The 15,071-nt window shown below is 40.1% G+C and overlaps 1 protein-coding gene across 6 annotated transcripts in view; it reads right to left on the reverse strand.

Moving 5' to 3' along the window:
* The window catches only part of FBN1 (fibrillin 1), a 256,376-nt gene that overhangs the window by 26,768 nt on the left and 214,537 nt on the right, over positions 1 to 15,071 (reverse strand). For all 6 annotated transcript variants that reach the window (XM_061595358.1, XM_061595355.1, XM_061595357.1 and 3 more), the window contains 7 exons: positions 11,440 to 11,568; positions 10,459 to 10,578; positions 9,674 to 9,799; positions 4,530 to 4,679; positions 2,751 to 2,816; positions 925 to 1,041; positions 601 to 720 (listed from right to left, as the gene is read on the reverse strand). In XM_061595358.1, the coding sequence (XP_061451342.1) occupies positions 601 to 720; positions 925 to 1,041; positions 2,751 to 2,816; positions 4,530 to 4,679; positions 9,674 to 9,799; positions 10,459 to 10,578; positions 11,440 to 11,568 (828 nt within the window). The remainder of the gene's footprint in view (positions 1 to 600; positions 721 to 924; positions 1,042 to 2,750; positions 2,817 to 4,529; positions 4,680 to 9,673; positions 9,800 to 10,458; positions 10,579 to 11,439; positions 11,569 to 15,071) is intronic.

Genomic DNA, 15,071 nt, shown 5'->3' on the forward strand with positions numbered 1-15,071 from the left:
CTTTCCGGCAAGCAGTGAGGAGGCTGAATTGGGGCTCACACTGTGCCCTGCTCCTGGCTCAATGTGCCCTTCAACCATCCAGGGCCCCCAGGAACAATACAGCTCTGCAGAGTGCTACTGCCACTCATTCTTTTGATATCTCTACTCTCTTAAGATTGCCTTTGCTAAAGTAATATCTTTGTCGTCACTCATCTGCCCACTCCTCTCTCCAAGCTCAAGAGAGTTTGCCTATCACTACCATTAAAGGCTAAAAATCTGAAATCTAATTCTCACATTTCCCTTTGTCCCCTTTCTCTTTCCACTCCGAGCATTTGCTGTCTGATTTGTTTCCCTCTATACCCATGCTGTCCTGCTTCACATTATGCCTAGAATGGACTATAGGGCTTACTGATATCCTACTAATGAGAAGAGAATTCTGTAAACCCAGGGGACTATATGTGCTAGTGACAAGAATGATCTACCCCCCCACTTTTGTCCTAGAGACAGCTATCATTAAAAAAAAACCATGGTTCCCTTCATGATGACAACAGAAGATTGAGAAGCATGGATGTCAGGATTGAACATGCCTTCTGAAGATCTCTACTCAGTCCTTCTACTCACCTTCGCATGTCACCATTGGTCCTGGCTCAAACCCTTCCTCACAAGTACATTCAAAACTTCCAATAATATTCGTACATGTTCCATTTCCACATGGGTTTCCTACAGAGCATTCATTAGTGTCTGGGAACATCAAAAACAAAAGAAAAGCACAGCATGTGTTAAAACAGTCTGAAACCTGCAAGTCCAGCAACTTGCTGGATATTGAGAATCACAAATATTCATTTGAAAACAGGAAACGTAATTTTAAACTAGATTTCCTTAGCGCTTATAACTTGGCATCTAAGCAATACCAATGGCAGAATAAAGAGTGGTGCCGTGACTTACCTACACATTCAGATCCCTGCAGTAGGTAACCAAAGGGGCACTCACAGCGGAAGGAGCCATCTGTGTTGATACACTGTCCATTCTTACAGTTATCTGGATCCAGACACTCATTCGCATCTTAGCCCCAAAATTAACCAAACAGAAAGATGGAAGAAACATTTACAGATGAATCCTGTACTGAATCAACCCAAAATTGCATTATATCATCAATAAATGCAAGATGAAAAGCAGTACAAGACAACAAGGTAAAGATCAGATAGGTACTTAAGTACTGGACACAGTTCTCAGTTATGGATGAAAAGAGTCAGACTTACACTCATCTTTGAGTCTAATATACATAAACAATATGTCTGTCTTATGCATTAATAACAGGCAAACACAACAAATTATTTAAGTTATTACAATGAACAACCAACACCCCCCACATACAAATTACCCAACCTCAAATCAATGTAATTATGTGACACAACATCAGTAAACACCAGCTTCTTTCACAGTTCTTTTATGCTGCAATTCTATGCACACTTAATTGGAGGTAAGCCCCAATGAATAAACAGGCACAGGATTGTGCTGCCATTCTACCAGCACTATTGTTTTGTGACCATTTCTCCCTTCTTTCTCATGTCTTGTTCATCCACATTCTTCTCTTCTCCTTCAGGTCTCCATTGTTCCTTGTCTTCAGCTCTTCTCCCTCCCTTCGAAAGTGTACCTTTCCCCAACTTCCCTCCTCTGATCTCTCTGTTGTGTCCCAGGTTTCATGGACTCGGGTCCTGCTTGCGGGCTTCCCCCAGGCACCTGGTGGGCCACTGTGAGAACAGGATGCTGGACTAGATGGGCCACTGGCCTGATCCAGCAGGCTCTTCTTATGTTCTTATGTTCTTATGTCTAGGCTGTAAGCCCCCTGAGGCAGGGACCTTATTCTCTTTCTTTGGAAAGCACCATGTATATGAACAGAGCTAATCTTTGGCCCTCCAGATGTTGCCCAACTACAACCCATCATCCCTGACTATTGGCCATACTGGCTGTGGTTGCTGGAGTCCAACAACATTTGAAGCGTCATAGGTTAGTCACCTCTGCATTATGCTTACTGGTGCTCTTCACGTGATTATCTGTGCAATCATACATATGCATTCTGCATCCTCTCCTGTATCCTATATCAGAAGATGCTTCCCAGGGATTTTTAGTTCATACACACTAAAGGACATAAGAAGGTCTCTGCTTGATCAGACTAGAGATCAGTCTAATCCAGCACCTTGTTCTCCATAATGGACAACCAGATGTCCGTGGGTGGGAAGCCCAGAGATATGCCATGAAAACAGAAACTGTTAGGAAAGACCTTTTGATATAGAAGGATTTTCAGTTGTGACCCCTTATTAAGTCCATTTCGAAACACACCATGCAATTCATTTGCATCACTACGTTCTTCTCCGCCATTTGCTTGAAGTTCACTTCTCTCTTTTTGAGAGGCAAAAAGCTTTGAGAGTACCTTCTCAGAGCTGCTGTTGTCAGTGGGAAGAAGAGAACTGAGCAGGCAGGTGCTCACTTCACCCTTCAAGACATTGTGCAGAGAGTCAAGCATCACTCCTAGCAGAGAGGGGGCAGGGATGCCAGCTCCCAAACTAGAAATCTAAAAGTTTCAGTGAGATTATCCTGTGCAAAACCCACACATCTTGATCCAGCAGGGTATACATTAAAAAAAACAAAGGAATTGCACAGAGACTACAAAGAAGAACAGAGATTTTATCTGACAAAAAGGAACATTCTAAAAGAAGAAAAGTGAGGGAAAGCTCTAGGATGCAATAATGCTCCAAGCACTGATTACTTACCAACTGGTTCGCCAGCAGGGCCAACCAGAATGCCAGATCCGAATGGGCATATTTGACTATAAGCTTCTATAAGACAAATCAGAAGAACAAACTTGTTTTGCATTGTTACTCTTTGCCATTTGGTACATAAAGATGCTTATAAATTTGATCAAAACCTTCCAAAGCAGGGGTTGGGGTTTTTATTCTGAATTTCCTCAGGGCTGAATTTCCTCAGGGATAAAAGTTCTACATCAGGAGTGGGGAAATGGATCTGACCAGCAGGCAGACCATCTTTGACAAGTGGCTGCAGTTGTCACTTGTCACTTATGTGATATCATTATCACGTGATGTGGACCCTTTAAAGGCAAGCTGACAGTAAGCCTGTCAGTATATTGGCACTGAGAGAGTGCCTTCAAAGGGGCTTGCTGTAACTGCCAATCAGGTGATAACAGGTGTGGGGGAGGTGGGCATGGTTTTGGGTGAAATAGCCTTGTGGTGCAAACTGGGAACCATGCTTGGCCTAATTCCCCACATTTCCATGTAGGAATTTCACTCATCTGCGGAGCACTTATATTCCAGTCAAGGCACATACTGGGGGTTTCAGGAAATAATTTATCTGTTCCTTGGCAATTGTCTGTGCCTTATTCTTTGAGAAAATGTTGATACTGACTGAACCATTTACAGTTTTAAAAAAATTGCTTTGCCACATAAAAACATTTCTGATGAGGACATGAAAATCCTCTAAAGCAGCAATTGGGAACCCCATTTCTCTCAAGGGCTACGTTCCCTCAGTGTCAGAGGTGGGTGGGACCAGAGCCAAAAGTGGGCACAGTTTGCAGCACTGCATAGCTTGTTCTTTCTGAGCCATCCCATCTCTACCTCTCTCTACCTCACAGAGGCATGGTGTGGAAGGGAAAGTTATATCCAGAGAGATAGCTCAGAGAGCAAGAGTAGACTCACAGTACTTGGAGAGCCACATGAAAGTAGGTCACATCTGCACCATGCATTTAAAGCAGTATTATACCACTTTAAACAGTCATGGCTTCTGAGCATATGAAGTGCTATAATAGGAAGGCTCTATAGCAGTTCTCATGCCTTCACTTAAGCAGGCAGAACATCGCCTTCGAATTAAGTTTCATTTTTTCTGGACAACAGTCTAGCATGGGTATAAAACAGATTTCTCAGACAGAAGAATGCCTCCTGCATATGGAAGGGCAGCTTTGGATTCAGCCCAATGTTCAAGGAGGCCCTAAATGGTGACTTCTATATATCCCAGTGGCACTGCCTATATCTGGGTAGAAAAGTGACAACTGTTCTGTGGGGAAATGAGCTGCAGATGTTAAAGCACATTATTACTAGTCTATATTTAAAGACAAGATAACAACTTTACAAATCACCACTCCCCGCCTGCATTATTATTTTTTGTTTCTCAGAAAATCATTTATTTCTCATTTCTCTTACAGACAGGCATTGCAACTATCATTGAGGTATTTTCTTTTTCAACAAGCCTTTTAAAAGTTGAGAGCTATCCCAGTCTGTGTCTGTGTCAGAATTGCTTAATATGTTTTTTAATAATGTTTTTAACCCTTTTAAAAAAGTTTTTAAAATGTTTTTAACGCTGTTTTGTCTTAATATATTTTAAGATTTGTTTTTATGATGTTTTAAAGTGTTTTTGGTGCCTTGTTTGCCGCCCTGGGCTCCTGCTGGCAGGAAGGGTGGGATACAAATCAATCAATCAATCAATCAATCAATCAATCAATCAATCAATCAATAACAACAATAACAACAACAACAACATACCTTCTCCTTCTTCTGGGCATAGTTCACATGGGTCACCCCACCCTTCCCCACGCATATTGCAGCAGCACTCTTGCTTAGAATGGTTTCTGGATTTTGGAACTGAACATTTCCCATCTTCAAATTTAGTAAAGCAGTAGCTTACTCTCAAATCTAAACAAATAAAAACATGGTATATGTTAAGAATTTTTGTTAAAGCTTGTTGAATGTACTCAAAAAGGTCATGCAAGTAGCACAGCAAGTTTTGATCAATACATAGGTTTGAGATGTCAGTACTAAAGATTTGTGTACATATTATGGATTGTCTCGAATGCTAAATCCTACTCAGAGTAGATCCACTTAAATTAATGAACATGACTAACTTAGACACATTAATTTCAGTGGCTCTTTTCTGAGCAGGATTTAGTTGGCTACAGTCTTATGCTACAGTCTATGATATTTAGCCAGAAGTCTTCTGGTTTCATGCTACAATAGAGGAAATGTTTGCTTAACACTCAAATATGATTGTTTACTGAATTGCCTCTACTTATTTCGTACAAGTAGATTTGCAGCTACCTAGAAATTAATGAAGTAGATAACTCTGGTACGGTATTCAAGTAGACAACATAATATGTGCAAGGCCTAAGGGTGTAAACTGATTTTTAAAGTATTATCTAGCATTTACTCACATGCACAGAATTCATTATATTATAGAAAGATAAATGGAAGAAAAAAGGCTGAACTCATTTAAAGTCATATTCTGAAAAATTATACTATAAATATTAATTCTAAAATATTATGAAAGAAGACCATATAATTACATAATCTGCACATCTTAGCATGCATTCTCTGGTTCTGATTAAGCAAATGAGTTACTTTTTTTTCAGCATTCCAAAGCTTTAACAATCCATCCTCAACAGCTGAAATATTATGCAGTTTCCAAGTAAATGCCGGTTCTAATTTTGCTGTAGTATCTGATATACCTGAAAGGTACTTCCAATTGAAACTTTAAATACACCAGGCCAAAGCGGAAAGAACTGTAGCAGAAACTACCTTACCTACTTTGGCAATTTTACTTCTTAGGACAGGCCGTGTGCCTTGTCATCTGCATTGACTAAGAATTTCCTTGAACAAGCAGGGAAGCTTTTATAAATTGGAAGAAAGATACATTTCTTTTATTTCAGGCTTTCAGTGCTCTACTGTGGAGACGCAGCATTGTCACTTTGCCAAAGTCCCCAAATAAGGAAACAAGGTCCACAAGAGGGAAGGCTGAGTGGGGAGAGGAGCAGGAGGGAAACCATAGCCCGGGGGGGGCAGCGGGGGGGGCTTATTCCCTTGAGCCAGAAGAAAAACAGCCTGTGTGTGACATCAGCAACAGCCTGTGTGTGACTAAAAGCTTACTCACAAACAATCAAGGCAAGTGAGGTAGGAAACAGGTGTATAAAGAGCAAAAAAAGAAAGGTACTCTGTGGTTCTCTTTGGACAGGGAGAGTACAAGGAGCAGGGTCTGAGTAACTCCCTTCTCTAGTTGAGGCAAAATGGATCTAAACCTTGTCCCATGCTCAGCCACAAATGACTGACATTAGCATACGTGGGCTGGTGAGAGACCGTGTCTGAGTGTGAGAGAGAGACTGACTTTCAACCTTATTTGGAAAGTTGATTTAGGCTGCAATCCAATACACACTTATCTGGGAGTAAGTCCCATTGAACCCAATGGAGCTTACTTCTGAGTAGACATGTATTGGATTGCAGCCTTAGGGTACTTTTATAGAAGGTAAGACCCAGTCTTACTGTCTGCATGATTTGCAAAATACATTGAACAGGGAGCAAGAGGGGTCAACCTGACATGTTTGCTGCTATTTCACATATGAATGTAATATCGCAGACATGGATAAGTATAATTAATCTCTCTTACTTTAATTCCTTGATATTTCTTTAATTTGTTCCTAGTCTATTGATATAATTCTGATTGATGTAATAATATTGATACTATTATCAATATGAAAATATTGACATTTATATGATATTATAACATATATGATATTAACACTATTAATATTATTACTATTACTAGTAATAGGAATACAATTAATATTAAGTATTATTGATAATTAATATTAATAATAAATATTAATATTAATACTATTATCACTATTAATATTATTACTATATTACTATATTGCTATAACTATTATTACTACTACTATTACTCTAATATTGACTTTAAAATATATATAAATACTACTGATGTAATAATATTGATGTTGTAATGACAACAGAAGATTTATGTAAGTTTAAAGTTGACAATGAGGACACTGAACTTGTCAAGGATTATCAGTCATTAACCAAAATGGAGAAAATAGTCAAAAAATCAGAAAAAGGCTAGGACTGGAGAGGGCAGCTATGAGAGAACTAGAAAAGGTCCTCAAATGCAAAGATGTATCACTGAACACTAAAGACAGGATCATTCAGACCATGGTATTCCCAATCTCTATGTATGGAAATGAAAGTTGGGCAGCGAAAAAAATGGATAAGAGAAAAATCAAGTCATTTGAAATGTGGTGTTGGAGGAGAGCTTTGCACATATCATGGACTGCAAAAAACACAAATAATTGGGTGTTAGAACAAATAAAACAAGAACTATTACTAGAAGTTAAAATGATGAAACTGAGGTTATCATACTTTGGACACATCATGAGAAGATATGATTCACTAGAAAAGGCAATAATGCTGGGAAAAACAGAAGGGAGTAGAAAAAGAGGAAGGCCAAACAAGAGATGGATTGATTCCATAAAGGAAACCACAGACCTGAACTTGCAAGATCTGAACAGGGTGGTTCATGACAGATGCTATTGGAGTTCGCCGATTCATAGGGTCACCATAAGTCATAATCGACTTGAAGGCACACAGCAACAACAACAAAGTCTGTTGCCAGAACAAGGCTTGTTAATGAAAGATCAAATCAAAGCTAAGGGACAGGTTTTCAGAGAGAAGACCAGAGCTTGGAAAAGTTACTTTTTTGAACTACAGCTCCAATCAGCCCAATCCAGTGGCCATGCTGGCTGGGGCTGATGGGAGTTGTAGTTCAAAAAAGTAACTTTTCCAAGCTCTGGAGAAGACAATGCAATACAGAAAAAGAATATTGAAATGGCAATTGTCAGTCCTGTCCTTTTATCCCTTCAAAGGAGTTTGCAAACTGCCTGAAGTTAAGAAAGAACATTATTGGTTTTGTATCACCATACTGTGCTATTCTATGTTGAGTAATCTAAGCACTGGAGCAGAATGGAAACCACAAGCATCTAAGAGACAGACAGCTGGCAGCTTCTCTTACTGGCAAAAGAACAGTCTGAGTGTCAGCTGCAAAACCAGCTGCTCATCCAGTTTTGTTGAATGGGAGATTCACACCGAGCAACATCCCAGGCTTTATAAAAGCTTTCAGTAAAGAAGAAGTATAACCTCCAGGACTATTAATCTTGTTATTTATACTGAAACAATTACATACATTTAGTTAACTAATATTTTTCCATTTAACAAACTGATTAATTTTTAATAAAATTGATATTACCATAACTGCAATGTAGCTTTTTTGTGAGATACAGAAGAAGTGTAATATACTTTAAAATTTAATAAACAAAAGCTACCACTCTTAGTTATGAGAGGCCAATCCATTCTCCATCATAGGAACACACTGGAACCAAATGTCCTCAAAAATAAACTTTTACCCATCATTTGTTGCCACACCAATTCAAATTTACTAGCACCAACAGATCATTAAAGCTTTACTGATTAAAGCCTACAGTCTAATTTGTGCATCAGTTATAATCCTGCTGCTGCCATAAGCTCAGAGATAGAGATAACAAATTTTTAAAAATCAGTGGAACATCTTTTTTAAAATACACGCAGACTGTGTTAAAATGGATCATAAAAGATTGAAGAACTTTACTAGCTGTGCAAAGAACTGGATACCGAAACAAATATCAAAGCAGAGGATCTAAAATGGATTGGCCACCTTTTAAAATGCTTTCTGAACAACAAGCTTGACCAATTTTAGAAGGATTAAAACAGAAAACCTCCTTGACAACTTGGATGAAAAGGCATCCACAATTAATTTAGAAAGTTGTTGTCACATTTACAGACTGGAAGAGACTCGAGTATGTCTAAAAAGGGAAGAATGGAATAGATGGTTACTATAGCAGGAAGGTGCTGTATGGTTATTTCTTATTACTACAACTAATGAAGATTTACTCAGAACATTTATCCAGGACATGATAGCACTCTTCAAATACTTGAAGGGCTGTCACATAGAAGAGATCAAAGATGTGCTGTCCCAGAGAACAGGCCTAGATCTAATATGAGCACAAGTTATAGGCAGGTACTTTCAGATGAACTTGAGAAAAAACATATTGATGGTAAGAGACACTTGTTTATGGAAACAATTACCTAAAGGACTGGGGGCTCTTCAAGCACAGGCTGGACAGCCATCTGTTGGAGATGCTTTAGCTGTGAATTTCCTGCATAAAGCAGAGAGTTGGACTACAAGGCCTTCAAGGGCCCTTCCAACTTTGTAATTCAGTGAATTCACTGGTTGTTGCACATCTTTATTCCCACTTTCACACTTGAAAGAGTTGAAACCATTTAATAAATCTGCTTCTGAATAAAAAAGGAAATCATGGATTCCTTAAGCAAAGCAAATGAAATTATTTTGAACAACTTTCTTTAGGGGAGTAGCAATTTCAATAAGGAAAGGCTAAAGCCACAAGTATAAAAGATATGACATATCTAATTTATACAGTTACAAAAATTATACCACAAACACTCCTCCTTTTTTTTTCTTCACCCAAGTAAAGGATGCCAAACCACAGAGTGGTTTTAGAATTCTGATAAATGCTTGTTCTAGGCAGAATTAATCACACTCTCTATGGGAAGAAGGAATCATAAGCAGCTAGCCCCAAGCATGGCTCCACTGCTTTCAGAATTTTAAGGTGGAGTCAACAGTCCAAGTTCCTGGAAAGAGTCATGGCTTCTCTTCTACATCTGCAAGAGCAGGAGGCAGAAAGAAGGCCCATTTGCAGTTCCTCTGTGAAAGAACTACGACTAAAATCTAGAATTAACATCAGAGGTGTAGCATCTATTTTAAATAAAATAATCAAAATATTAGAAAAGCTTACCTTGACATCTTCGTCCAGTTGAGGATACTATAAACCCTTCAGGGCACAGGCAAATGAAGCTGCCTGGAGTATTGCTGCATGTGCCCAAGACACAGAGCTCTGCCTCTTCCACACACTCATCAATATCTGTAAGGAATTTATACTTCAGTGCTATAAAACTGAGGCATGAACTACAAAACATACTATGAAGGAAGAGTTTTGCACTATACACCAAACCCATTGTAGTGCTGCAGGACATTGGTTTACAGGTTGGCAGTGAGCTCCACTCACACACCCATAGGGCATGAGAGTCACTTCTCAACTGCACACCTCTGAGAATTGTGTAGCTTCCATGCCACTGTGGATGCATGTGAAGGGGACCATGGCTTATACCCCCTGAACTAGGAATAGTGCAGTGCACAAAGCTGATATAGGAAAAACAATCTGGGGGAGACCTAATCAGTTGTCATCCAAACATACGTTACCCAAAACTGTTCTCACTTGAACACTATTAGTGGATACAAATGAAAATGCCATGAATTACCACAGAAATTCTAGCTTTCTTCTGGCATGATTTGATATTTGAATGTTATTCCTTGCTAACAATTTCTGATATTTTATTAACATATGAAAATATATACCAATCAGTTGTGACTCTTTTGGTCATGATGTATATTTGACAAATAAGTTTCTCGCCACTGATTTAAAAGGAACGGTGACTGTTACTCTTTGTCCTATCAGGTATCCTACCCTGCTCCTCTTTTTATTTAGAATTCCATTGTGGTGCATGAATTATCTTCACATACCACTACAGCTGTCATTTTGTAGGATGTATCCAGGGGGACAGATGCATCTGTATGAGCCATCCAGATTTTGACATGTACCGGGTGAACATTTACCAGGATGCAGTGCGCACTCATTGATATCTGTAAGAAGATACAAAGAAAGTGATAATTGGTTTTCACATATCCTAACCCTGCTTCTTTTATTTAAAAGTTTATATTTAATTTTAAAATTAAAACAACGGGAAGACATTTTTGAACTATGTATGGCCTACGGCAGGGGCCTTCTCTAATGTGTGGCCACAGAGGCCTTCCCTGGTGCCCATAGGCCCCCCCACACACACTGAAATTAGGCTTGAAAGCAGCATTCTATTGTAACCAATAGAATAAATTGTGTTGTGTGGTGCCCACAACTGGTTTGCACATAGCCCATGTGCTCAAAAAGGTTTGCAGCCCCTCAACTAGAGATCAAAAGGTTTTAATATAATGATATAAAATTATAATGCACCAAACAGAAGGTTGCTTCTTACTAGGTTTACATCCTCATAGGAATATGTTGAGGTAGATTATTAATATTAGGAAGGATCAGGGATCATTAACTTTCATTAAACAATGCAATCAAAGATTGTGCTTGTGTCCTTTTTGCCTCAAATTGGAAAATGTCCTAAAACGTTCTGATTAGAAAAGCTCTAGTCTGCAAGTTATTAGTAAAGCTCAAAAATGATTGATGGTATTACTTTCTTTATGAACAGAATTCCCTAAAGCCCTAGCTTGAAAGTTTAACAAATAAGCACAGCATATCCACCCAATAACATGAAGGAGAAATTTGAGAAGATAATCAATTGCATTCCACAATGAACTAGTTTCTATAAAGATTTGCGGTTTCAGCAAAATGTCCAGTCTACTCTATGTCTTCCACACCATTACACACAGTATCACCAGCTACCTCATAACATATTAAAAATAATATGGCAATCAAATACTGCCATTAAGTTTGTGACATACCAACACAGATCCTTCCATCTCGAGACATCTCATAACCATCATTGCAGACACACTGGAAAGACCCAACAGTGTTGATGCATCGGCCATTTCTGCACAGATTTCCATTTCCAGTGGCACATTCATCAACATCTAAAAGGGAAAAAAATATAAGAAACGCAAGGGTCAGGGAAGAGAAAGAGAGAGAAAGGGGGACAGAATGGAACACTGGGTACTTACTGTAAATATTCTCTTTGGGGAGTGTGCAGCAATAAGCCAGGGAGAGTGGGTTATCAGTCCCCACTACCCAGGCTAGGCTCTGCTCAAGTTCTGCCCATAGCAGAGCTGGTCCCAGAGCATTAAACCTGCACACAGAAAGAGAAAACCAGAGAAGGAAAAAAACCCTTCCTCCTAAGCGGGCATAGCAGGCAGGCAGAGAAAGTGAAAAAAGCCTAATCAGATTATATCCCTCTCAGCTATCTGCAGAGATATGCAGCTGGCTTACTCTAACATACTCCCTGGAAAGAACATTCATGGAAGGATTTGGTGGAGCATACTCTGCTCAAAGGCAGCCTTATTACTTATCAATTTTATAATACCATAGAAAGGAACAAGCCAAAGCCCCAGTGTCCAGCCTACAAATATCCTCCAGAATAAGTCACCATGTAGCCACTGCTCTAGTAGAATAAGCCTGAATATGGAGTGGAGAAGAAAGTGTCTATACAAGCTCTAAACTACCTAGCTAAGGTAGATCGGTACACCTTCTTGCCCAAGGAGGTGGGGTTAAAGGAAACAAATAGCATGTCAGATTTTCTGAAGGACTTAGTACATCTAATGCACATTTTAATACCCTCTAGAAGTCAAGTCTGTGTCATGTTCACTCAGAAAGAAATGGTGGATCAGAGCAAAAGTTGAGTTCTTGAGACCTGTGAGTCCAAATTTACTTTGGAAAGAAAAGAAGGATCTAACCGAAGCAGCATGGTGTCTTTGTGAAAGATGCACAAATGTTCCTTAGTAGAAAGTACAGCTAGCTCCAATAACTTCCTAGCAGAGATGTCAAACTTGTTTTCATATTTTAGATCCAAGGTGGTCCTCCAGCCCTACCTTTATTAGGGGCCACAAAGAAAATGGAATAAGTGCCACAGAAGTGTTCTGGATTGTCTACAGCAGCCTTTCCCAACCAGTGTGCCTCCAGATGTTGTTGGACCATAATTCCCATCTCTCCTGACCATTGGCAATGCTGGCTGAGGCTGATGGGAGTTGTGGTCCAACAACACCTGGAGGCACACTGGTTGGGAAAGGCTGGTCTACAGGAACACAGGAACTGGGACCCCTGTCCACACAGTCCCTGAAAAGGATATCTGTTGTCTTGTTGTCTTTAAAAAAAAAAAGGTGGGCATTGCCTTCTTTTTAAATTTTGTTTCAATCAGGACATCTTTCAGGGACGCCTCCCCAAATAGATGGGAGTTTCTAAAAGGTATGGTTGCCAAATTGGAATGTGATGCCACATTGATATTCCGGTGCTTCAATCAAACAACTCTGTAGTCCACAGTATTTGCTGCTAAGGCCCAAGCAACAATGTGGAAAGAGCTATAGAATCTAGGGAATTAGCTAGGCGAAGAAGAGTCCTGTACAGGAAGCCCTCCTGAAGGGAGGGGTCAGCCAGTAAATCTTTTACTGACAGCAATTAAGCCTGGTGAAAACTGAGGAAGTACAGGTGGCTCTAACTGAAGGGCCTCAGACTCATGTGTCTTTTTTAATGCTAGGTCAGACCAATGTTCCCCAGCCTTAGGAACTACAGCACCAGACAAAAAAGAGCAACTGGGGCAGTAACTAAAGGCACCTTAAGCCAATCCATAGTTTAGTCTAGTAACACACCGAACTTACATGCTATCCAATAGTCTTATTTCCTTGAAGAGGGACAACCCATTCAGATTTTATCAGATCCTTGAGCAGTGGGAAAAGATACCTCCCTTATTGCAGTCTTAAATAAAAAATAGTCTCCTACCCCAAGTGGTAGGTCTATCCAGAGGCTTCTGCCTTAAAGACTACTGAAGACTAATATTTATTTACATATTTATAATCCACACTTTCATAAGAATATATCAAGGCAAAATCAGTAAAAACAAGTGTAAAAACATCATTAAAACCATCCAATATCAATAAATACAGATTGGTTAAAAAGAGAAAATTCAAACTGCAACGGCCTGTTTAAACAATATAGTTTTCAAAAGATGTCTGAAAGAAGAGAGAGTTTCTGCTGAACATCTACTGGTAAGGAGTACCACAGAGCAGGGTCACTCACACCAAAGGCTCAGTCCCTGGTGAAGGCAAACCAAACCTCAGGGTCATGGGGAACCACCAAAAGTGCCCCATCAGAAGATCTCAGTGATCAAGGTGGTGCTTGTGGAATCAGATAGTCCTTAAGGTACTTTAGGGCCAGGTTGTTTAGGGCTTTGTGAATTAATACAAGCTATCAATGGCACATAATCATCAGCATTAAGTAGGATGGATGAACCACAATCCTCCATAATAGATGATTCTGAGAACTCCCCCTCCTCCCTGTCCAAAACAGATGATGGGGGAATCCACCTGTGCAATGGGAGGAGAATCCCTAGAAGATCAAGATGGCCCAGAGCCAGCACGACTATGTTAGGATATGAGTTGTCTACTCACAAGGAGATAGGAGTCAAGTGAATCCCCATCCAATTCCTCAGAGGAGTACCTAGGTACATTCTGTGATGCTTTGGTTCCTTCTGTTTTGTTCAGCTTGCTAAAATCTCCTTTCTTGTTTTTTGAAATCTTAGCAACCTGCTTTAGGGGAGATGGCATGAAGTAAGATGAAGCTTAAGGCAGTCTGATACACTTTTGAGCCCAGGAAGAAAGGGAACGGCTTATATACTAAGGGGTGGCTTTCTGCAAGAAAAACCCTGCTGCTACAAATCAGCCAACAACACATCTTTCATCTGCAGAATAAGATGATCACACAGAACTGTAAGCACAGCTAGCTATAAGGGATATGTCATGTGGCACTTTCTCAAACTTCTTCTCATCCTAGCTCCCTAGCATGGTCAAAACAAAAGCTGGTCTCTTCAAGGCCACAGTCTGAAACAAAGAGGGCGGGATGGTTCTCCTCTAATGGCTGCTGCCGTCTGTGGACTTTGTGAGGGAGGGCAGGTGGGGAAAAGGTCTTCTAATGGCCACAAGATGGGATCATCACCAACTACTCCATTCAAAATGGTGATGCCACATTTCGGTGGAAATCTTCCATTCTTCCAAAATGGCCACCATTGCTGAGTGAAGCACCAATGTCCCATGGGAAGCCTCTGCTGTTTTCCACATACCTACTTGAAGGAATGCAGTGCAAATTATGGCAGGCACTCAGATTTAAAGGCGGAGGCTCATGTGATGACAAGGTGAATTCCCTTCAGGCTGCAAAAGAACCCAAAAGGCAGCCTGTGCTGGCTTGCAGTGGAAAGGGAGAGACCTTTGTATTCTCCACAGTCCAGGGTTTCTCTTGGTTCTGGGAAGAGCAGATACTTATAGCGTTGGCCACTGGTATGGAAGGGGTGCAAAAGTGGATCCATCTCCCTGTCAGGGCAAGGCTCCTCAGAAAGCAGGGACTAATCAGAGTAATTGTGCTCCAGAGAGGAATC

This window comes from Rhineura floridana, chromosome 14 (genome assembly GCF_030035675.1).
Source record: "Rhineura floridana isolate rRhiFlo1 chromosome 14, rRhiFlo1.hap2, whole genome shotgun sequence".
NCBI lineage: Eukaryota > Metazoa > Chordata > Lepidosauria > Squamata > Rhineuridae > Rhineura > Rhineura floridana.